General features: G+C 41.4%; 1 protein-coding gene across 1 annotated transcript; it reads right to left on the reverse strand.

Moving 5' to 3' along the window:
* Window positions 1–839: 839 nt before the first annotated feature.
* SNX18 (sorting nexin 18) lies at window positions 840–22,526 on the reverse strand. Its single transcript, XM_014887027.2, has 2 exons — window positions 20,940–22,526; window positions 840–3,258 (listed from the first exon to the last, which is right to left on the reverse strand). Exons 1-2 carry the CDS (start codon window positions 22,483–22,485, stop codon window positions 3,005–3,007), a joined length of 1,800 nt encoding a protein of 599 aa, XP_014742513.1. The 5' UTR covers window positions 22,486–22,526; the 3' UTR covers window positions 840–3,004.
* Window positions 22,527–25,781: the final 3,255 nt, after the last annotated feature.

The following is a 25,781-nucleotide window of genomic DNA, read 5'->3' on the forward strand; positions in this document are numbered from 1 at the left end:
CAGGCTCCACAGACCAAGTGACCTCAGCTGCTCCTCATCAGGCTTCCCCTCCAGAACCTTCAATATCCTCATGGCCCTCCCATGGATATGTTCTCTAGGAGTTTACTGTCTTATACTGTGGCACCCAGAACAGCCCCCAGCACTCAGTGCAGAGCACAGCAGGACAATCCCCTCCCTTGCCTGGCTGCTGATGCTGTCCCTGATGCCCCCAGGACACGCTTGGCCCTCCTGGCTGCCAGGGCACTGCTGGCTCATGTTCAACTTGCCATGGACCAGAACCCCAGGGCCCTTTCCATGGCACTGCTCTCCAGCCTCTCATTGCCCAGTCTGTCTGTACATCCAGGGCTGCTCCATCCCAGGGGCAGAATCTGGCACCAGCCCTTGTTGAACTTCACATGGTTGATGATTGCCCATCCCTCTGATTTGTCCATGTCTCTCTATGGGGCTTCTCTGCCTTTAAGAGAGTTCACAGTCACTCCCAACTTAGTCTCATCATCAAACTTAGTACCTCTTTGAGTTCTGTGTCCAAGTGATTTATGAAGGCAGTGAAGAGCACAGGGCCTAAAATCAAGCTCTGTAGAACCCCACTGGTGACCATTCACCAGCCTGATGCAACACCCTTTACTGTAACTCCTTGTGCTCCACCCATCAGCCAGTTCAACTCTATAATGACTGAGGAAAAGAGGAAAATGCTAATATAGGTGTAGACTTGAACCTTTCTGCACTCTGCAACATTTTAAACCAGGATTCCAGACAAGATTTTCTGGCATATCAAATTTAACCGATTACTACACCTACTTTTCCTGTGCCCAAATAAATTCACAAATGAGAACGTAAGGTGAAGGCTATGACAGTTTATTAGGGAAAACTGTACCTGTCTTATAACGTTGTAAGAATACATATCACAGCTTAATTTCCTCCCGGACATGAATATGTCATTAATACTAACCTGCTAAAATAATTCAACTGAACCAAGATCAATTTCTGAACAGGTCTTAATACCTCCATGTAGAATCAGTTTGACTGTAAACTGATCTAATTACTGTAGAGACATTTACTAAAACAGTATCTGGCTTAAGCAAACATTAGCCATGGAACTCAGCTCAAACCTAGTTCATCACTCTGTCACGTAATTAAATGACGTATGGGAAAGCAGGAGTACTGTTGGGAAGAACTATTTGAGGAAGTGGTGAGTTTTGAGTGTAGAATGAGACACCATGAGGAAGATAAAGAGCAAGTCAGCCCTATGACTGTGGTCCTTATTTCATGGTCAATCTTGTTTGCAGAACTGTTCCAATAGGCTGCAAATGGAGTCTTTCCTCACTGATTGTCCTTTCTTTTACAAACACTTGCTTTCCCCCTTCATTATTCTGTATTTTACTGCTTTATGTATATACTAGAAGCACCACCAAACACAGCTTGTGCAAAACAGCCATCTCCAAACATTTGGAGACGAGTCTTGGAACCAAAACTACATTCTTACATGTTATTTCTCTGATACAGATGTATGGGGTTAAACTACAGAAACTCACATGATCATGTCAAAGAACTGCACATTTCTGCTGCATAGGTGAGGAATGATTTGTACTTTATGGTAACCGTTGCTCAACTTCCTTTTCCAGGCTTTCATTTGTTCAAGCGATTTTTGATTAATTCAATTAAACAAAAAAAAAAATAAACATTTTGCTTCCTCGCGTAGTTTTGTTATTTTTGTTTAGGAGAAAAAAGATAAGATAAACAAAAAACATCTTCTATACTGACCTATAAGAAGGAAACCAACAGGTAAGAAATACAGACTTCAGACTTAATTCAAGAGAAATAAGCCATAAACCTCTTTAAAAGATAGCGTTTACATATATATAAATGCACCCTGTTTGTCAAAAATATTTATACAAAAATTAAGACAATTGTTAATTCTTGAGTGTTACAAACATAAAAGTGCCACCTGTTTTCCAAGTCAGTTCAGCCAAGACTTCAGACCATTTATATTACTGAAAATCCCCAAAAACTTTTAACTTAGTAAACTAATGAATCACAGTGGAGTTTCAACTCAGACAACTGGCAATGCAGATGAAAGTCTGAAGTTAAATTGAATCAGCAACTGAACAAAGAGCAAATAATTTCAAAAAACTTAAAAAAGATATTGCAGCCACATAGCATGCATTAATATCCCCTTGAAATAGGCAATTTTTATTAGGCTAGCTCTTCAAATTTCCACTTACAGTAATGCTATATACCAAAAAAACAACCAACCCCACCCCTCACTGTATTACTTATTTCAGAAAGGGAATTAAGTGGTGTATTTTTGTACATGTGCTTAACATCCTAGTACGTGTAACAAGTAGTCTCAATTTCCAGGGAAAATGTGAATAAATTTAACTTTTCCCTTTTGAGCCAACATTTGCAATAAGAAAGTACTTGCTATGCAAACTGGATTCGCAGCTGATTTTTTCCAGTCAGTGTGAGGTTTCATCATCAGTTCCTGTCATAGGCATCAACCCTTCATTCATTTAATCATAAAAATGTGACTTACTAGAAAAGGAATAGAGTCTAAAGGCACAGAATCACATAGCTGCTCTAGTAGGAGTCTGTAAACAGAGAATTGTTTGAATTTAGGAAATCCAAATCTAGGAAAGTAAAAGGCATCTGAAGCAGGCTTTTATCCAGCCAACTTCCTTAAATACCCAAAGGGCTTTGAGGTCTACTAAGTATGCACTAAGATACCGTATTTCAAAAAGCAATAAGGCAAATAGTATACTCATTATTTCAAAAAAGTTACAATGGTGTAGGCATACACAGTATAACTTAGTTACAATGCGTGGTACTGTTTCTACTACATAGCCCTATAACTGTTTCCTTTCTACATAACCAGAGATTAAACCGGGTTCCAGGTGAACACAAACCCATCCTTGTACCGCCATCTACCACCGGCAACAGCTCTTCAGCAGCAGGTGCTTTGCTGCCTGGGTCACATTCGTGCTGAGCGAAGTCTACAAACCAGAGACTAAACACTGTCATACTTGTGAAGAGCTTCTTCTAGCTTTTGTGTCACTTTTTGAAAAAAGAGTATTTGCTGTTGCAAAAAATGCTGCATCTGTGATTTAAAGTCCCTCACACGAATTTTGTGGAAATGATTAATTTCTGCAAGGGTTGCAAAAGAAATAATGTTACAACGTTCTTGAATGCCCTCAGCTTTTTGGAGCTCCATCTTCCCCTCTTCCACGTGCCGCTTACTCTCCTTTACTTTGGTAAGGGCTCCTGTGTAAAGAACAAAATGAAACAGTTGAACTGTGAGGACCATGTAGAGTCGACTACTGAACTTTAACAAGTGATTTAATAAAAAGGATTTGTATATGGCTTATTCGCAGTGTATTTATAGGTGTGCATATACATACGTGTGAACGAAAAGGAAAAAAACAAAAGCTTTTCCATGTAAGAAAAACCACAAACCAATGAATCCTGTGTAAAAAAATAAAACTCAACATCTTTTTAAGGATCGAGCATGCAAAAGTTATGAAAACATCCAACCTTAAAAATCAGATAGTGTCTTTCAGAATAAGTAATCATTATACCAGTAGAAGAGTTAATGAAAGCATGACAAAACTAGTCAGATTAATTAAAGCCTACATAAAGACCAGAAAAATAACCTTGTTAAGAACCAGACTATGTGAAATATCTCTTTCCCCAATCCTTGTGAAATGTCAAAAGTGTATCTTAAAACACAAAATCTTGTCAATACGTTTTCGCTTTTACACCAGAGATATTCCAAAACTAATTTTTGATTATTAGAGAATTTAAAAGTTTATCTCAAAGTCACAAATGTCCAAGTAGACCTTATGCTGCGCTGTAAAAGGCAGTAGAAAAGGAGAGTTACAAAACTGACAATTCTCCCATCCCAATAATCTAATTAAGGCACACGCATCCTACAAAAGCAAAGAAGCAAAGTATCATCCTAAACAGACCTACCCAAAGCAGACCCATAAAACGACAGAATACCAAGATACATCTTAAGATATTAATATTATTGGACTCAACTTCCCACAGAGCAACTTCTTTGCCTTAAACATTACATACTTATTTTATTCATATAACTAAACCAAATCAGACCAGTACAGTTTTTATCACCTCACTAGATTCTGGTTCCTTTAGATATTTGTAATGTCATAACTCTCTTTTCAGATTACACTTCTTACATGTGACTACAGCGTGCTGCCTGAAGGCCAAGGGCAGTGCCTGTCTCTGGGGGCTGCGAGGCAGAGGCAGTGTTCCACACCTTTCTGACTCCCATGGCATGACCGTGCTAACAGCTTGGCACTGGCTGCTTCTGCTGATTGACCTCATCATCTCCAGCCTGGCCCCAAAAACACCACTGGAAAACCTTTTCTACATGCAGTAGTGCCAGCAGGGACACTGCCAGAAGATCTGTGTGTTGTCCTCTAAGGAATAAGGAATTTGTGAGATAGGATATGATCTGAAAAACACTTAATCCCTTCTCCTATAAAAAGAACATTTCTTTCAACAAATTTAGGCTTAGCAAAAAATTTTTCTGTGCTCTGTGGGCACGACAGGAATCCATGTACAGCTGTGAAAAACTGAAATTTGGGACTTACTGGAAGCCAGATGCAGCTGGTTAAATAAACATGACAACTCTTCAGTTGTGATGTGGGAAACAGCTTTAGATGTTATTTCTAAAATGACCAAACTGGAAAAGAAATACTGAAATTCACAGCATCAACAGCTGAAAGCATAATTGAGCTCTGGAGCATGTATAATCTTCAGATTATTTTACACCAATAAAAAACATACATTACCAAACATGACTGCCCTCCAGACCAGATATATTATGCAATTTTCTGATAAAGAAGAGGAAAAGAAAAGGAAAAGAAAAAATAAAAGAAAAGAATTTATAATTAGTGAAGGAATCCAATGGGAAAAGGACAGTACAATAATTAACACTACTTTATTAATGCATATGGATCATACTGGTCCTGTAGTGAAATTTCCTTTAAAACTTGGACAGACCACAACCAGATGTCAGCAATAAATGACAAAGCTCACACAAATGCTTAAGTATAAAGCTATGCTTTCATATGCTGGGGGTTTATTGAAATGCCTTTAAATGAAATGCCTTTTAATTACTAGTAATATAATGAATACTAAAAATCTACATAGAGGGGAAATTTTACCTTATTTTAGGACAATCAAAGAATTCTCCCTAAACATAGAGACAAAGTCTCCCAAACCCATGTGTTTTACTCCAAGAATAATTATTTGTTTTAAAATGTCATTTTTTAGTTGTTCAGCATCTACTGAAGTTTGCAAGACTTAGTTTAGCAAATCCAAGCAAAAAAGTGATTAGTTTTCATGGCTTTGAAAGCAGTTCAAAAAACAAAAAACAACAAAAAAATTCCCAAATTTCCACCAAACACCTTTCCATCATCTACACTTTTTGTATTTTAATCTACGTGAGCAAAACCCTGAGCTGGAACAGAGATGTATTGATGCGGAAGGTTCCATGATTCATCCTATAGTGAGAAGGAGAACAGGGAATTGGGGACTGGAGAGCAGCCTCTTGTGCACACCCCTCTTGAAGAGAAGGGTCTTGTGCAGAGATGTCTCACTAGGTGATGGTAACCCCTAAAAACTCACACCTCATAACTCTGGACCTGCTGCACCCCAGGCTGTACACCATGAACTCTTCCAACTCCATCCTTATGAATCAATCCATCACACTCAGTGCCTAATCCAGCACCTCACAGCTCCTGCTGCCCTCCTTCTGTGGGATGGTGGGGTGAGCAAGGCCCACCGGTCCAGAAGCACACCTGCAGAAATTTCTCATGGTTTCTGATTTTAGTGAATACCTAGTATTGGTTTGGGCAATCAAAAAAAGCAAGACTTTTTTAAAAAAAGAAGGCTGAATCACAGCAGTTTGAGAAACAGCTAAAACATATTTTAGGAAAAAGAAACAGAAGGAGCCACCTCCTTCCTCCACCTCCCAATGCATATTAGCTCAAGGAAGCCTCCTGAAGAGTACATGCCTGAGATAAATATACACCAGTGCACTGTTCCCAGAGGGATGGAATACATAAAAATAAATTCTTGGGCTTTTTTTCAATCCAGATGTACAGATTTGCTCAATCTTGCTCATGCCTTTAAAGACCTTCTCTCAGAAGTCATTTCCAGTGACCAGGAGCAGCTTTCAAACGAGAAAAGAGGGCCTGGATTAAAAATGATGCAAAAAACTGTGCTATATCTATTTCTGGCCTTAAAGTCGGGGGAAAGCTTACACAAATGTTATTTGTCATTGCCCAAAGCCTTACAGTAAACAGACTCCAATGCTCACAGCAGCTAAGAATTTAAAAGAGACTCAGATTTCAGTCCCTGTTTTGAAATACGACACTTTTAACAAGGGACTAGCAAAATCTGTACCAGTGTATATTGTGATAGAAGCCAAGAAAATAGGGACAATGTAGAGTTCTCCACAGAAATAAATAATTTCAAGCCATAAAACGCAGCGTTCTAACAGCAACTTAAATGGGTGCTGAGGAGTTATGAGGAAAAAAAGAAGTACATTGAGACAGTCAGCTACTCATGCAAACATGAGATTGCTATAAGGTCGGAAGAATTATATACATTCTGGAAAAAAAAATCCTGAACCTGAAAGCATTTAGGTTTGGGTCAAACAATCTATTTTCACATCATCCACAGTTTTATTCTAGTAACAAATGTTTTGAGATTGTGTAAAATGTCAGCTAAGGAGGGGTATGGACCCATACACTCAATCTCCCTCTACACAGGAAGTACATGTGTATTACTATGAACACATGCTAATGTTTATGTGTCTCGAAGTCCAAGTTGCAGCCTGCTATGTGGCCAGAAGGAAAAAGTTTTGGGGTTCCTCTCTTGCAGACTGCAATCCAGACTGCTTTTCACTCAACTCCTTCGTCTCCCTAGGAAGGCAGGCCTCCCTTGTGCATGCCAGCATGCACAATCAGAAGCCAAAGAGCAGAGATACCTGCAAAGGATGTGCCATCTTCCCCTTTCCACCTCTTCTCAAAATAACCAAACATCAGCTCTTGCGTGCTGCATGCAACAGACAGGAGCTAAAAATCAGCTGTGTCCAAAGCTACTAATCCATACAAAAAATATTTCAGGGCAGGAGCCCTTCTTTTGCTCTCTATTTGCACAGTGTTTACTACAATGACATCTGTTTCATGGCAGGGCTTGCTCCATTCTTAAAAAACACAAACAGCACATTGCTGTAGCAGCAATTTAACTGTGTAGAGTAATGCTGCACATGGATGAAACACAAAGAAGCATTAGTTCAACACTGCTGAACACAGCACCTGAAGCAGTGGTAAGCACCCGTTGAAGTCACTGGGGTTTGAAATTCACAGTTTGTCTCAAGAATCCTTAAGTCACCAATATATGAAAGTCTTCAGTATCTCACTTCAAAATATTCAACTTGAAAACTCACCCTGCTCGTAAGAGCCAGTAGGTTAATTTTTTATATCCTATGATTGTAATACCTGTATCATTGCAGCTATTAAAACATCTCTTTCACTTCAGTGATGAGTTATACTAAAACAGAGCAAACACATTTTTTTAGAATCTCTCGGCAGCTGTACCTCAGAAATCTCATACAAATAAAATTATCTATGTAATAAATATTTCATCTTTCTATTATCAGCAAGCTACAAAATAACATTTAGTGCAATACTTATTGGAAGGTAAAACAACATACATTTCTATACCATTCATCTGTCCAGCATATTAAATACTCCAATAGGATGCATGATGTATCCTTCAAAGCACCTTAATGAAGAGAGAACTTTGAACTTGTCAAACAACTCCCTTTACTTTTCTTATAAGAAATCTAAGAATAATTTCCATCTCTAATGGAAAAGGAAAAAAAAATATTCATGATGCTGCTTTCATAAAAATATGTAATAACATAACTAGAAATATTTTATTTTTCCTTACTTAATGATGAGATTATTTAACTACAGATCTTCGCTAAAAGATTTGAAAAAGCAAACTCTGGGCAGCTCACGTGCTTGGAAACATGATTTCTAATCCAGCAGAGTAGCGCCAGAACAAGTTGGTCTACATGGTTGTCTCTCTTACTCCAGAACTACCAAAGATGTTGTTACAAGATGTCTCAAATGACTAATCCAATAAAAGAATGTAAGTGGCCTGGGGAGAGAGGTGATGACTTAGCTTTATCAGTGGCTTAGCGATGTGATCCAGGTCAGCCCTGGGTTACACCATCATTAGCTCCAACACAAGGGAAATTGCAGAAGCATTTAATAAGTATCCTGGTTTCAGCTAGGGTAGAGTTAATTTCTTCTCAGTACTGTTACAGCGCTGTGCTTTGGATTAGAATGAGACTGGTGCTGATAACACACTGATGTTGGGGTTTTTGCTAAGGCGTGTTTATTCCAAGTCAACTCCCTCCTAGTCTCATGTTCTGCCAGTGAGAAGGTGCACAAAAGAAAACTGGAAGGGAGCATGGTTGGGCAGGTGATTGGAACTGGCCAAAGGAATATTCCACACCACAGAAGTCATGCCCAGGATATAAACCCCGGGGAGTCTCTTGGGGTGACTTTATGGTGCTTGTATCCCCAATCGTCTGTTCTGTTGGTGTTGAATATTGAGTTCTGCAGCTTTAAGACTGGTTCCAGGAGTGAAGGGGAAAAGGTCCAAAGTTTGTTATCAGAGACTGCACTTGCTCCCCCACATCCTACACACAAACTGTGCTGTCTGCAATGGACAGCAGGAGAGAGCTCTCTTTTACTCTTAATTTCTGCCTAGCTGAGGGAGAAAAGCTCCCTGAACTGCATTGTTTCCCCCCCCCCCTTTTTTTCTTGGAACTGTTTGAACCTGCTCTGGACTGAAAACCCAGGGGAGCAGCAAGAGCTCACACCTGTGGCCCACCAGGCCCGGCCTGGGCCACGGTATCTCCCAGCACAGGAGGGACTGAGAACAGCCTGAGTGAGCCGGGCTGCAACCCACGGAAGGGACTCTTCTGAATCTGTCATCTCTTCAGAGCAGCAAAAGGTTGTGTTGCTTAGTATTACTCATTTTTGTGCTGGAAAGTGCTTTGCCTGTTAAATAAACAGGTTTTTTTCCTTTCTCTCCAAAGAAATATTTCGCTGAACCAGTTTAATAAGAAACTACTTGAATCTGTTTCCTAAAACCCCATTCAGAAGTTTTCTCTCAAATTTGCCTTAAACCAGAACAGGGAGTCACTCAGAAGCAGAGCAGATCTGGGCTCGGGAAGGGGAGTCTGGCATCGGTCAGTGGGTGGTGAGCAGTTGCATTGTGCATCATCTGTTTGTTTCCTTTTAATGATCACTATTATTATTTACCATTATTATTGCATTTTCCATTAGTATCAATTATTAAACTGTTCTTATCTCAACATAGAAGTTTTACTTCAAGTGTCCTCCCCATTTCACTAAGGGTGGAGTGGGAGAGAGCAAAGAGTTGAGCGAGTGGTGCTTAATTTCCAGCTGTGCTCAAACCATGACAATGAGATAACACATAGTGTGAAATCCAGCTCTGAAAAAAATCCCCAAATTCTTCCTCTCAATTGAAAGTGAAATAGTTTGCAACAGAACAGAGATTTTGCTACATTGACAGATTATTTTCTTAAGAATGCTCTGGGCGCTGATTAACAAAAGAAGCCTACACTGAGATTCTGCAAATTCTTTACATTTTCTGGCCAAGATTTATAATGGAAAGCAGCGTAATAGGAATCTGCCTGAAATTAAAACCAGAAGACTTTTTCAGAAGAGACTGAACTAAAAGAAATGTCACTGGGAAAAAGTACCATTAGAGTTATTAATGTTGGAATAAGTTGCTTTTTAAAAATCCAGTTTCAAAGTTTTACACCAATAAAAGAAGTGATTTTCAAAACCAAAGGCAAAATTCTGCCACTTGCTTTTGGTAAGTGCTAACACAGCAGTTTTCAAATGCAGTTTTTTGCATTTAAAAGATTATATTCTTCTTCTTAAGGGCACAAAACTACTTTAACAACACTCCCTGTTCCATAGTGAAATGTCAGAAGTATAAAACTTACATACATCAAACTGTAATTACTTTAGTATTATAGAGTTTCTGTACATACATGAAAATGGCTATTATGGTTTTAAAACTGCAGCCTAACCGTAGTTAAAGAAGTGAACTTTGTTTTTCATTGTTTTGTTGCCCATTGCTCAAAAAAGCCCAGATAACATAGTACAATCCTGTAAATTTAGGTTATAAATTACAGCACTCTGCTGACATCTAGACTATATTGACTATACAGTTATTAAAATTAGACATAATTATTTGTTCTTTCAGTTACCCTGTTGCAAAGCTTATTGAAAGCTGACACTAAAAACCACATTCTTCAGTTCAAAATGAAGTCACTTTTTAACCTATACAACTCTGGAGCTCACACACAAAACAGTCTTTGCTAGATATTTCAGAACGTTAATTAGCTGTAACCTCACCTGATGGTCTAAACTGATAAATTGATTTAATTAACACAAACCAAATTAAGAATGATGCTAGAATGCACAGTGTAAAATGTCAATTTTTCAAAATTACCAGGGTTACTGGTAGTCTAACTAATGTCTGATATTTTTAATATTTTAAGTAATATGATTATTAAGATCTGATTAGACTCATTGAGCATACATCTGTCAGTGTACACACACAGATGAAGAGCCTACAGAGCTAATTTATTTATCCAAATCTACAAGGACTGTAATCATACCTATGCATGTTCAGAGAGTGCAAAATGATTACTCTACTGAAATAATATTTGAATCTCCACATTGTCAATGTGCATTTCAGTTCCAGGGTACCCCAGAGGACTCCAGGAGCTTTGGTGTGCAGCACCCCCAGTACAAATGTCTTGCTGGGCCCTGCTACACCACACTGCTATGTGAGCAGATGCCATAGCTTTGGAGGGGTTGATAACAGAAAACAAGAGCAACACAGTTGAGTAAATGAAAGAAATAGAATTACCATTTTAATGTGTCTACCACCTCACATAATGCCATTATTAAGAAATTTTTTTAAAACCCCAACAAAACATAATGCTAGGTAGCCACATATTAAAAAATGTGTAAAATGAGATTAATATTTTCCATTCAAATCTAGAATGCAGAGATGTTACAACTGTTATCTTTTGATGCATTGTACACTAGCAGTCTTCTAAGCAAACAAATGACCTTTTTTTAGGAACTAAAGCATGTTTAAACTGTGTTTGTGGATAGTCTTGACTTTACAAGCACCTACAGTCATGTCTGAAAGGAAGTCCACCAGGACTCATTTGACAATAAAATCCAGTTAAACTACATGTACAGCTATCTATTATCACAAACATAATATTTTGCTCCACAGCCTGAGAGGCAAATGCTAACTAATGCTAGGTTTGCCCAGTTCAATGGCACTCTGTACTTTTTGGCACTCACATTTACCATTTAAAAGAGTTTTTCTTTGGTGTAGTTTCAGCTGGCAGTGCAGACTAGGGGGACAGAAAAGAGCGAAATATAAACTAGGCTGTTCACCAGAAACACAGTACATTTGCCCCTTAGAGAGTTAGCCATGCTTTTCAGGACTACACTTGAAAATTTAAGCAATTGCAATTTGCAGAAGTACCAAGATGAAACCTTTCAGTAAGTTTTAGTACTTCTCATTAGTATACATCTAACTGGGGCATCAAACAAGCTTTTTAATACAGAACTCTGCTTTACCAGAATTGGAGTTGGTTTATTACAGTTTGGTTGTCACAGCTTTTGAACACTAATTTTTTCCCAATTAGGATGCTAGAAACAAGCATTATGTTAGAAAGATGCTACAGATTTTTAACAGATTTTGTAAACATCCTGTTCATACTGCTGACTTCAAGACAACAACCATCAGAAATTATGCTGTCCATGGAGAAAATAAATTAATTTTAAGTAGAAATGGTTAACAACAAATGAGCAGAAATGTCTTCATCTCCTCTCCAAAATGGGTAAAAGTACTATTACATTAAATGCTGACTTCTTTCAAAATTTTTGTAAGATTCATGAGATATAGATGGACAGGTATCAACATCCATACACTATTACTGAGAGAAGTAAATATAAATGCAGGTTCCACTGACTCTTACATCACTGCTTTATTGGGGCACAATGAAACATCTGCTTTTAGATGTTGTTTTCTCTTAAGGCTAAAAGGGAAGCAAAGAACAAATATAACATACAGTGTTTGCTTGTCTATTATCACCTGCTTAACTCTATTACTGTCCTAAGATGAGCAAAAAACCCATAAATTCATAGGAAAAGAGTCAAGATGCAAATGAAAGGCAGATACTGGTTTACTTTATCCTAGTACCCTTTAATTGCTCTCTCTTAGATTTATGAATGCTGTAGTTTCTCTATAGGAACAAAAGGAAGTAGAATTCCTGTTACAGAAAAAAAATACTCAAGGCAAGCCATCATTAATGCAACCAATTACAATATGTTATATAATACAAGAACAGAACATGTGAAAATTATAATATAACACTATATTCACATTACTTAAAAGAAAAGCTTCTTTTGTATACTGCTAGTAAGGCAGCATTAGCTATTCATGCATATAAAGATTCAAAATCACAAACATTCTAAAAAAAATTAGAATATTAAGTTGCTTTTTACCGTTGGACAACAAAGCAATGTAAACTCCAAATCACAGAATGGACCTGCTTTTCACATTGTTAAAGAATGAACTGCATGTAGGCATAAAAAGCGTAGCTTAGTTCATTATGATTGCAGAAGTTGTCCACCCATGTTGTGTACCTACTTAAAACAAAGGCTGAAACAACTCACTTCTTCCTGTTATGCTACAGTAAACACCCAAAATCACTGGCAAGAATTGAACAGATTGTTTAAATATTGTTGGACTGCTTGGGGTTTTTCTCCATTTTATTTAAGTCCTCATGGCTATCACAAGAGATACAAACAAGACTGCATAAGAAAGCATGTGCCATTTATTTACTCTAGTGTTCTGATAAGGCTCATGTTTGGGGACTCAGCCAAATATAATTTGCTGTTTTTTCAATCAAAATTTTCAAATTCTGTGTTATTCAAACCAGGCAATTAAAAATACATAAGGTGCCAGCTGGATACGTTTATGCAGTCTGCACTTACTGACTTGGCATTTCAACTGTTCAAACAAAGTCTAACAATGAAGTCATGGAAAGTTGCTGGAAAGGCTGAAACATGTCCTTGTTTCAAAGGTGACTTACAAAATAAAAAGTCAGTCAGCTTGATTTTTTTTTATAATGTGCTAACAAAGAACTGGAAGAGCTCTGGGAGCTTCTTTCTATTTTCTGTCTACCAATTCTTGTCTTCCATATTTCGATGTTAGCCCTATCAGCCAGACTAGGAGCACTCAGAGCTTCAGGAGAATCATGCCACAATATAGATTCTTTATGTGTCCCTCAAAAGGCATTACTTTGATTTTGAAGTAGAATGACTTCCTCTTTCTACAATATAAATTCTAAATCTTCAGTGTCTACACTGTTCTGCTACTCCCTAGTTTCTCACAAGGCGACCCCAACAGACAAGGCCTTAATGCTTGTGGTGAGCACATAGCATGGGGTATTTTCTGTGATCTGACTAAAAATCTGATGCAAATTTATATTTATTTAAACATGCACTTGCCTGTAGTCAAAGCTAGAGGTGTGAGCTCCAATCAAAACTTCTCCTGTTAGGACTAAGAGGGTAGACTGGACAGACTTTCTGGTGTGCAGTAATGCATATAGTCTCTCCCATGGAAGGAACAGCTATGGTCTTCCTCTGACACCAGCAGGTTTTGAAAAAAAACCACCCACTGGTGTTTTATTAGCCATGAAATGTCTTTCTGTTACTGAAGGTGTATGATACCAGACTAATTTCAAACGGTAAGACGAAAAAGATCCATCACAACAGCATGAATCTTGCTCCCCTAGCAAGCCACAGAGATTGTCCAGGAGTGGAAAAGAAAAAAGAACCATACTTCAGGAAGACCCATGCATGCATCTTTCAGACAGACAGGACATAGAAGTCCTTTTATTCCTCTTCCTGCTTCAAGTAAAGCCATTGCTCAATTTTAGTTGTTTACTCCTGTCCCCTGACTTCACACCGACTAAGGAGCTGTAATTTTATACAGTTTCTAAATGTGAAGATTCTTTCACATTTTAGCTCCATTTCCTTAAGATTACCTTCAAATATTGTGAGACAACATTGGGTCATGCAGCAGCAAGCAGTGTTACATCATCACTGTAACAGCTATGGGGAGGCTGACATGGCAAAAAAATAGAAGTAATCCTGGAGTAGTACATCCTTTCCCACCAAAACTCTTACACAGATGAAATGCCCATCTCTTTTTACTGCTACAAGGGTCATCTGGCTAAGATTACATGCCTAACTCTTACCCAGCAGTTACCCGAGTTGAAGCCTATGCAAAGTGTATGCATTTGAGGGACAGAGGAAGAAAAAACCCTTAAAGGTGGATAAAAGGAAAAACAGTGATGAGAAAAACCATTTCTGCACAACAAATTGAAGAGTTTAGGAAGTAAGCATGAGAAAAAAACACTGCTTTTATACTGTGATATAAAGTTTTAGTGACAATATTAACCAGTCTGATTTATTCATTAATTCAAATACCACTTCTTCTTTCTGGGGGGAGGAGGGAGAAGGAAATGGAAAATGTTAGAGAGTACCAGGTTTCAGTGCCCTTTGGGTTTTCTGGTGCTTTAAATTTTGATGCACTTCCATCTGGATAGATTTTTCACCTACAGTTTTGTAAGATATTCTAAAAACATAGTAAGTGCATTCTTTAAAGCCTATGTCTAGTATAAAGTTTGCTTCAAGTAAATAAGACAATTTGCCTTATTTTACTTTTCACAAACAGTGCCCAAGAAACAATTAATCATTCAGGTGTTTTTAAAAATAATTCTCTTAAATTCTAGCACGGAAAGGAAATGGAATTGCCTGTATATCGGGAAACATTTAGAACACTTTTTCAGATCTCGTTTGTAAAAACCATAACCAGAAGTTTGTCAAACATTAACTCATAATGTTAAGAGAGAAGAAATCTGGAAAGCAGAGATGAAACAGCATGTTAGCCAGTATTTCTTCCACCTTCATAAACCACAAGAGGCCAATTATAGTAATGCCTAAAACAAAACTTGAAAGAAAGAAACCTAAAACTCACTCAAACTTCTCTACTCTCACTAACCAAAAATGAAGACAAAACAGCCAGACAAGAATGAGCTAGAATACTAACATATGCTGCCTCCAATTCCCACAAGTGCTTGAATTTTCTGAACCTGAACTTGCATGGGCCTGCAGTGAGCATTCGTGTTGAAGATTACAGAAGTAGGAAGATTGCATTAAGTTGAGCGAAGCTTTAGCAATTAATACGTAGAAATTATTTCACGAAGAATGCCTAGGGAATTTCCCCAAGCAGACTTTAAATGCATAAAAGAGAAGGTATTATCCATTACAAATGGGAAGCGGCCTTGCTTCTCAAAATTAAAAAAACGGAACCAGTATTTCTTGAAAGATACACCAGTTCTGCAACAGAAATTTACAAAATGCAGCTTAATTTTTTGAGCCTCTGGTACTTAATATCCCTCTTCTGCAAATGTTTTGCCAGAGGCTAAAGAAAACTGTGTACAACTGTATCTGTCTAATATGTATCTTCCATTCCAAAACCCCACCTATATGCTCAAGAATATTTTCATGCAAGCACATTAGAAGCATTTACCTACAAGGCGTTGAGGGCTAGACTTATGAAAGTATTGGGGTGTTTAGAAGCTTGAGACAACACTCTGCAATCGTCTACCTTATCCAGGCACCAGTTTTCCCTAATCACTTAAGTTTTCCAAGCAAAACCTATAGAACAAGCTGTTCTAAGGGACATATGCCTTGGTACTAATATGCTCTATGCCAGCCTCAGTGGGACTCTCAATCCAAGTATTTCCAGATAGAAATGTGATGTTTCCAACTGGGTACACTCTTTGCTATAGGGCTCCATTGAATGAATCATCAGACCTGGACTAGGGTGCATATGAAACCAATAAAGGTCTCAAAAGCATTGACCTGTTGATCCTTGACTGGCATGTGGTACAGAAATGTTCAAATACTTCTCTGTCTCTCATGCAGCAGGAACTTTAACTCTTCCTTCCCTACAGAAAATACCTAAAACACTAGGAACTCAAGATGAAAGAAAAGGACTCTTGTAAAAGAAAAGAGGAAAAGGAATCTTCTAAAATCTCCTATTGAAGCTATTGACATTTCATAAAATACCAATTAACAATATTAATAAGATAATGAACTGTTTGAAAATATTTCCACAGTCTGTTGGTACACATTTTACACAAATTTCACAAATCAGATCAATATGATGTCCTCAGCACAGAAGGCAGAAAGACCTGAATACCAAAACAATTAAAAGCACAACAATTAACATATTTTCTTGGTAAGATGCAGACAAAGCAACAGCAAGGCTTACATGGTTCATAATTCTAGAGAAAAAGACAAAGTCCACACAGAGAGAAACTTCTATCTCTGTGGCTCTTTTTGCAGAAGCTGCAGAAAGTTTTTAAACAAAACCTCAGACATGTAGAGTTCTCAGTCCATAGCACAAAACGCACTTAGAAATCATATTCAGCACCTCTTCAGCTAACGGCAGTACAGCAAAAGCATAACAGGACAAGACAGTTGAAATTACAGAATCACAGAATATGCCAAGTTGGAACAGACCCACAGGTACCACTGCATTCAACTCTTAGCCCTATATAGGACATCCCAAGAGTCACACCAGGTGCCTGAGGGTATTGTCCAAAATGCTTCTTGAAATCTATCTGGATTGGTGCTTGGACCACTTCCCTCCTGTGGGCCTGCTCTAGTGCCCAAAAATTGTCTGGGTGAAGAACCTCTTCCTAATATCCAACTCAAACCTCTCCTGACACAACTTCAGGCCATTCCCTTGGGTCATGTCACCAGTCACAGAGATCAGCACCTGCCCTTCCTCTTCCCCTCCCAAGGAACTTGCAGGCTGCAATGAGGTCTCCCCTCAGTTTCCTCAGACCAAGTGACCTCAGCTATTCCTCATCAGGCTTCCCCTCCAGAACCTTCAACATCCTCATGGCTCTCCCATGGATATGTTCTCTAGGAGTTTACTGTCTTATACTGTGGCACCCAGAACAGCCCCCAGCACTCAGTGCAGAGCACAGCAGGACAATCCCCTCCCTTGCCTGGCTGCTGATGCTGTCCCTGATGCCCCCAGGACACGCTTGGCCCTCCTGGCTGCCAGGGCACTGCTGGCTCATGTTCAACTTGCCATGGACCAGAACCCCAGAGCCCTTTCCATGGCACTGCTCTCCAGCCTCTCATTGCCCAGTCTGTCTGTACATCCAGGGCTGCTCCATCCCAGGGGCAGAATCTGGCACCAGCCCTTGTTGAATTTCACATGGTTGATGATTGCCCATCTCTAATCTGTCGGGGTCTCTCTGCAGGGCCTCCCTCCCTCTGAGGGAGTCAACAACCTCTCCCAGATTTGTATCACCTGGGAACATGCTTAGTGTCCCTTCCAGTCCTGAGTCAAGCCGTGTCTGAAGCTGTTGAAGAGCACAGGGCTGAGGATGGAGCCCTGGGGAACCCCAATAGTGACAGGTCACCAGACTGATGTCACCTCATTCCCTGTAACCCTTTGTGCCCAACCCATGAGCCAGTTCTCACCCATCCCATAATATGTTTGTCCAGCTGTGAGCTGGACATTTTTTCCAGGATACAGTGAGAGACAGCAATGAAAGCTTTACTGAAATACAAAAATATCACATCAGTTGGCTTCCCTTGATCAAATGTGTGGATTATCTTGCCATAAATGAAGACTCAATAAGCAGGACTTTATTCTTATGAAGCCGTGCTGGGTGTCACCAAGGACAGCATTATCTTTCGGTGTTTTCCAACACCTTCCAGAGTAATCTTTTCCATGACTTTACTGGGCACTGAAGTGAGACTGGCAGGCCTGTGGAAGGGGTCCTCCTTCCTGCCTTTCTTGAGAACTGGGACAACATTTGCCAGCTTCCAGCCAGCTGGGACCTCAGGATTTCCAAGACTGCTCAAAAATCACTGAGAGGAGTTTTGCAATGACATTGCCCAGCTCTTTGAGGATTCTTGGATGAATCTTATCAGGCCCCATAGATTTGCAGGGATCCAGTTTGAGCTGGGAAGGTCAACCAGGAGTTGATCATTCTCACACTCATGGTCCTCCAGCTCTGTGAGCAAACACAGTCATGTTTTGGTACAACTGCCTCTGCTTTTCCATCCTTCTCAGGTCCAAGGGAATATGATTGGGTTTTATCCAAAGCAAACAATATATTTTCATTATGCAGCAAAAAAAAAGAGCATTAGTCCTAATTTCAGGGTTCATAATTTTAAAGGCATGGCCATCTAATCGATGTATCAGTCAGGCTGCTGCATCTGCCATTTGTAAGGGCACTTTGGTCTCATTTTACTGCTCAATGAGGTTGTACACTAGAAAATAAAACCCTTGAAGAAAGACATATCAACTCTATTTTTCGGATATTTCTAATCATAAACACAGTTTCATAGCTTTTGACTAGACAAACAGATATTTGTATAATCTATAGGAACAATATTATTTCTCAAAACTGGCAACAACCATCCCAGACAGTAAATTTAAAATAAAGCCTTTATGCTGCTAGAACACCAAACAATTCATATTTTCATCTGAAGTTTACAGATTGGAATTGAAAAGCTGTACCTTTTTAAAAGTACCCCTTAAGAGTAATAAACCAGCAATATATGGAGTGCAAAACATGACTCTCAGCCTTCCTCTAATTTGCTGTCATGTAACAACAACAACAAACACTCAACCCACAAAACTCAGCTCCTGCCATGACCATGGACATTCACGAGACCAATCTCTCAAGCCCCTGCCATATTGCTATGACTAGAATGTACCATGGATGATACACAATGCTAGCTCAGAGGTGCTGGAGCCTTACTAGCTGCATGCAGGAGAGCTGAACATTTCTCCAATCTGCTCCAGGACAGCATTCTAGCCTGAAACCAACTCCACATACTTTATGCTCATGCACTGCTCTAGTTATTTACACAAACCTTCGGCAGTTCAGCAAGGTAAACTTAACCAGTAAGCTTAAATTCAAATAGAACTACAAAAGAAATAAGGATGGTTTCAGCATATATCTTATTCCCAATCCTCTCTTCAAAAGCTTGCCTCCAAAAAAACTTCAGTGACAACCTCCATATATAACCTTAAAGCTTGAGGATGTATTATTTAAATAGTATATATAATCTGCTGTATTTTTCCATCTATTAAAAATATCCATCCTTTATTTTTTCCAGAAGCTTACAGATAATCCTGTTAGATGACAACTCACTTTAACATGCTTTGCTCCCAGACATGAGGCATTGCCCAGGCCACTCATCTCTCCAAATCTAAAATATTTTAAAGCTGTTATCAAAATATAATACCACAGCAGCTAGCAAAGCAACTCCTGAAATGTTAACCTTCACATCTCCCTTTCTTCTTCAAAATAAAATTAAGATTGTTTAAGTTTCCACTCACAGTTTTTGATATTTGATAGCAGAATGGAAATCTGACTTTGATTCATGCAATTTTAAGAAAAGCTTATTTTCTTAAATAACAACAATTTTGTAGCAACTCTCTTTCCTCAGATGTTCCCAGCAATGCATACCTCTGGACATCTGTCTTTTTGCTCTGTCGAAAAAACTTTTCCAACTCTTTTTTTACCAAACTTAATGTACTGTTCCAGATGCAAAACCCCTGGAAATGCCATGTAAAAATAAAAAGACTGATTTGCCCTGGGTGAACAATTCACTTGAGATGCAGAACACTACTTATTAATCTCCAAAATAATTTTCTACAAGTTCATGCATTTTCTTGGGTAACTTACAGATACCCATTTCTGCAGAGCATATGTGATGTTTTCTTGGTCTATTTTACAGCTTAAATCCCCACACCCTCCTGAACTTTGAGTTGAAAACTACAGGTTAGAAAGATAACAAAAAAAAAAGAATTAATTATGGACTTACCTACTTGCAATGGTAAAGAATATATGACTGTCAATAATTTAACAGCAGAATCTCCACATATACAGTACTACAAACTCATGTTTATCTGAACAAGTGTCATTAGTTATATAGCATTTTTTTTGTTGTTTTTGAGTTTCTTTCTGACAGATCACAAAGTACCTTACAACTAGCAATGAACCTGGAAAGTGTGTTTCAGCTAGAAAGATTCTGAAAGGATAATAGGTGAGGAGCATCTCATAAGAGCAAAGGCTGAAAAACTCTAACTAAGAACACTGTAGCTGACCATTACTCTTTCAAAGACACCACAAGATGCTCGGCTGAACAAAGATGTCCCAGCAGCCTTAATCATCTCATCAGACTAATGCTGCAAAACACACACCTCCACGTGCACCTTGAACAGGGTGGTCAATCAGAGGAGTACCTGCATCCTCGTATTACCTCATATTCATTACCTAACAGACAAGACAGTTAGGATAGCTCACATATCACCACTTGATTTCCAGGGTTTGTAAACAAGCTCAATAATCTTTAATATACAGGCAGTTTAGTTAGACGTGGTCACTTTCAGAGATATGCAGCCAAACACAGCAACCTCTGACCAGCAAAACGCCCAACTATGTTTAGGTCTTTGGCACAAAACGAAATTGCCACTGATGTGTTTTTAGTATTTCTAGTGAGAGTTTACCTGAATAAACACAGGAAGATTGAACGCAAGGCCAGCAAGCCAGACACAGAGCAAATTCAAACCCTGGTTCCTATACAGATTGCATACCACTGATACATAAAACTTAAATTGTTTCAGAAAACACATACGTGTCTTACCTTTCTGCACATGGATGATGTCTGGAAAGTTGGCCAAATGGCCCTGATATAGCGCTAACAAATCCATCACAGGATCTAGGTCCTGCCGGGGCTGATCTGCAAAGAGGTCCCCGATGGCATCATAGGCTTCTGCAGTGAAGGCTATGGCTTGGTTGAGGCCAGCTGAAAAGGCCTGCTGGTCCAGCTCAAATGCCTGACTGAGGCACTTGAAGGAGTGCCCCACCTTCTGGTATTCCTTCTTGAAACCAGTGACTTGCTTGCGGGCAAACTCGTTGGCCGTGTGATTAAGTTGCAGGGCACTCTCATCCATTTTCTTGGTGAAGGCTTTGAAGCCATCCACCTGGCTTTCCACTTCCTGCAAGTCCAGGCTGGCCCCAGGGCCTGTGGGGACACTGATAGTCAGAAAAAAGTTGGCACCCACCATCTCATCCTTCTCAGCCTTGCGCTTGCCCTGCTTCCAGGCCTTCTCATCCGTGCTGGGACAGGTGAGGAAGTGCTGGAAGGCATCACACTGAGCCAGCACCGGGTGGCTGCACATGTGGTCCATCCACCAGGCCAGGCCTTTGCGACGTTTAGAGATGAAGTCCTCCTCAAAGCGGCCAGTGGCCTGCTTCTCTGGCAAGTGAGGCACGGAGATGACAGGAAACTTCTCAGCCAGGCGCCCATAGAGCCAGTCAAAGTGCTTGTAGCGGCGGTGCACCTGCTGCCCGGTGTGGCTGGGCACCAGCTTGTAGGCGATGTAGCTCTTCATGCCCTTGAATTTGGTCTGTTTGGTGGGATCCTCGATGGAGCACTGGAAGGGGTAGGGGTTCTCTTGCCACTCGGGGCCCCTGGGGCCCAGCACCACGCACAGCTTGTCCCCGTCCTTCACGAAGCCCGACGCCTCGCCCAGCACGAAGGCCTCTCCGCCGGACTTGACGAAGGTGGAGAAACGATTGAGATTGCGGCTCACCGTGGCCGAGCTCTTGGCGGCGCCGCCGCCGCCGGGCGGGTGCGGGTGTCCAGGTGGGTGCCCCGCGCCGCGGGGGCCCAGGGACGGCTCGGAGCGGGTGGACAGGCGGTATCGGCCCGAGGCGCCGCCGCCCGCCGTCTCGTAATCGGGGTAGGAGCTGCCCAGGGCGCCCGGCTCGTCGGCCACCGTGGAGCTGTCGTCCCAGTCATCGTCCCAGTCGTCATCGCTGCCCTGGCTGGGCTGGTAGGAGCCGCCGTAGGGCGGGAAGGGATACCCGGCGGGGGGCGGCGGGAAGGGCTCGGGCGGGGGCTGCTGCGCCGCCGGCTTGAAGGCGGCGGGGGGCGGCAGCGGCTCGAATCCGCCGATGGGGACGTTTGCGTAGCGGGCGGGCGGCGGCGGCTCGGCGGCGGGGGCGCGGATCACCTGCACGTAAGAAGCCGGGAAGAGCCCGCGGTCCCCGCGGCTGTTGACGCCCTCCAGCCACCCCTCGATATCCTGCTCGCTGCACAGGCTCAGCACCTCGTGCTCCCGGAGCGAAATCTCACCCGGGTTCTCCGACCTGAAGTCGTACAGCGCCCGTGCCCGCAGCGCCATCGCCGCCCCCTCACCGCGACTCGCTGGCGGGGCTGCAGCACCAGAATGCCGCCGCCCTCGGGCTCCTCTTCCCGTCGGCGGCCTGCCCGGTGCCGCTCCCGGTGCCGCTCCCGGAGCCGGCGGCGGGCGCGGGGCCGGGCCGGGCCGTCCCACGTCGCCAGTTGCGCTAATCCAGAGCCGAGCGGCAGGGCGGAGCAGCCGAGCGCAGAGCGGCCGCCCCCATCGATAACCCCCCCGCCCTTCCCCCTGCGCCCCCTGCCGGGGGGCCTCGCCGGGCGCGTCCCGCGGTCCTCACGCCTGCGGGCCCGGTGTCCCTGCGGGTGTCTCCCGGCCCCGCCGGGCCTCCCCCGGGACCCCGCCGGGTCTCCGCCGCTCGATCGACGCCGGCGCCTCCCGACCCCTCGAAGGCGCGTCAGGGCTTCCCCGCGTCCGGCCGGGAAGCTTCCCGAGCCCTCGGGTCTCCTCCCCGCGCCCCGGTGCGGCCGCTGCGCCACGCGGGTGCTGGTGGCGCTCCCCCGGCTGCCTGCTGCGTGCAGAGAAAAAGAATGGCAGGGTGCGTTCTGCTCGTGGGTAACGCGTGTTTTAGCCTTCGCAAAAAATGTAGTCGTGCCGCTGATGTTGATTTTCTGTGGAACAGCCTCAGTCCGGTCGAGGTGCTCTTTTCCCCGCGTGGTTATTTCCCTACCTGTTGCTCCTGGTCAGTGTTGTCCAGTCATATGGATCCCATCCCGTTAATCATCTTTGTCCTCTCATTGGATCCCTAGGTACAAGTTTCTCTCAAAATTTCTGGCAGTTCACGAGTAATAAGAAGTTTTTCAGAGTAGATGTTCAAGTTTCTGGTCCCCAGTTCTTCATATTTTCTGATTAGCATCCAAATATCTTGTTTATTTCTCTGCCATAGTTTAGGGATGTTATTTCATAGATCTTTGTGTCAAATAATTTGTCTTCACCTGGGAGCAAATCCCTGGAATGCTACAAGATCCACTGTTTCGTATCATTGCTGGTTTTAGTGTTTGATACCTGGGACTTACTTTTTACACTTTTTCTTTCAACTTTCATTTTCTCCAGAATTAGTGCACATATTATCACGGTACTTTCCTGTACTCTCCTGTTACTCTTGCTCAGTTTGTCTACTCATTTTTATTTATTTATTTTTTGTACGTCAGCTCACCCCAGTCCAGCATGTTAGTCCCAAACTCCTTTAATGAATGCTCAGAACAAGAAGTCTGTTTTAGTTAGTGAATACAGTGCCCAAAGAAACACATAATTCAACCTCAGCTCCTCAGTGGCGAACTTTGTGGAACACATTTGTGTTGCAGCAAGTTTACAGAGAGCAGTTCTGGGTATCTACAGCAGTGCTAAGGTGAGATGCATCAGTTGTCTTCCTGAGAGAGAGCTGGCAGCTGGTAGAAACGTCCTGATCTGGCCTGGTCATGATCACTCACCCCCAGCCAGCAGGCCCTGAGTGGATCCTCGAGCCCTGCATCAGCACCTGTTAGTGTTTTTTGAACCACCAAAGCTCTTTTTCAGTCAGTCAGCATTCTATCCCTGCAGCTGGTGCACTGTCAGTGTCTGCCTTTCACAAAGGTCTGACTCTCTTCTGCAAAGCACAGAGATTGCTGTGGCAGTTGGCCCACAGCCCGCCGTGCTGCTCTCCACCCACGTGGCCAACTCAGAGTAAGGACTAAAACCCCACTAGGAGGTAGATGTGGATCAGTTTGACCTTGGGTTTAGATTTAATCTCAGGTTCTGACTTCTGCAGATCAAGATTAGGGATTGGGATTTTGTATTCCTTCCAAAGTTACTGCTAACATTGATCTGGGAAATCTTGTGCATTCATGTGAATCCTCACATGTTAAACTACAGAAGAATAACCCTTGATCTGCCTTCTCTATGCTACTTATTACACTATATGTATTTGACTGCACCTCCCATGTCACATGGAGTGAACGGTACTAGACATGATGCTGACCAGCTTGATTTGTTTTAAATAGATATTTAAGATTTGCTCTCATTGGACAACCTGGAGTGACACACAGGTGCAGAGCTGGTTCAGGAAGGGGATTTTCCTGCTCCAAGTGGTCATGCTGACAGTGCCTGTCAAGCTGTGGCTGTCATAGCCAGGGCAGGACAAAGGGACAACTTTGGGCTGGGCATCTGCATTGCTTCCTTGGGTCTGGTGGAGGTAGCAGCTGTCCTACTTCCTCTGCTTTGGCCTGGTTTTCTCTAGTAAGTGTTGGCTTGATGTTTGCCTCTCAAATGAACAGAAGCAAAGGTGTCGAGTCCAACAGGGACAAAAACTGCTACCAGGAGAATTTGAAGGTGTAAGATCTATGAAGCTAATGAAAATAGTATTTCTTCATTATATAGGTGCAATTTTTAAAATAGTTATTCTCTAAGATCTTCCAGTTTTATCTGAAGACTTTAACAAAAATTAAGTTATGTGACATTGAATCATGGTTTTTTCCGGCACTAATGCTTTCAATAAGGCAAAAATATGAAAGGAAAATGTGTGCTATGTTATTTTCCTAGTGATCAAAACTGCAAAGATAATTTGGAACAATAAAAAGGTTGCAAATGACGTTTTCCATCCTTTCCCACCAGTGAGCCAACTCTGATTACCACAGTGCTGAGGCACTCTGTTTTGGATATTATAAATAACATTTTAAAACCATCAATTGTTATTTCTGAGAAAGCTAACCTGCAAAATTAGAAGCCATTCTAACAAATATTTTTTAAATGTTTGAAAAAACCAGCTTCCAAACTCCTCAATAACCATCTACAGTGCCAAGCAGAAGAACTGGATTTATTGAACTTTGTTTCTTGCTGTTTGGACTAGGAGAGACAGGAGTTTCAAAGTAAGAATGGCACACAGTGACTTGGAGCATTTTAGCTGCACAAAGCATGTATCTCAATGCTTTGCTTGGTCAGGAATTTCAACCATCTTCATTGGGAATTGAATTTGCAGAGGCAAAGTGAATGTTATTATAAAGACTAATAACCTATAATTCAGTGAAAATGTCTATTATTTACTGTGTTCCTAGGGACCTGTAATTTGAGAGAGTAAAGCTGAAAGCTGGACTAAAACCAAATGGCTACCAAAAACTATATATGGGATATCTCACTGTGTGTAAGTCAGTTGTCTCAAGACACCATTAATGTGCTAAAAGAGATACTTGAAAGCAGCATGATTGTTTTGCTGATTGGGTGCAGAAAGTTAGAGTAAAAAAATTTGGAAACATTTAAACATGTTTTAGAAAATGTATGGATTTAATTTATCTTGAATTAAGAAAAAG

This window comes from Sturnus vulgaris, chromosome Z (genome assembly GCF_052056855.1).
Source record: "Sturnus vulgaris isolate bStuVul1 chromosome Z, bStuVul1.hap1, whole genome shotgun sequence".
Taxonomy (NCBI): domain Eukaryota; kingdom Metazoa; phylum Chordata; class Aves; order Passeriformes; family Sturnidae; genus Sturnus; species Sturnus vulgaris.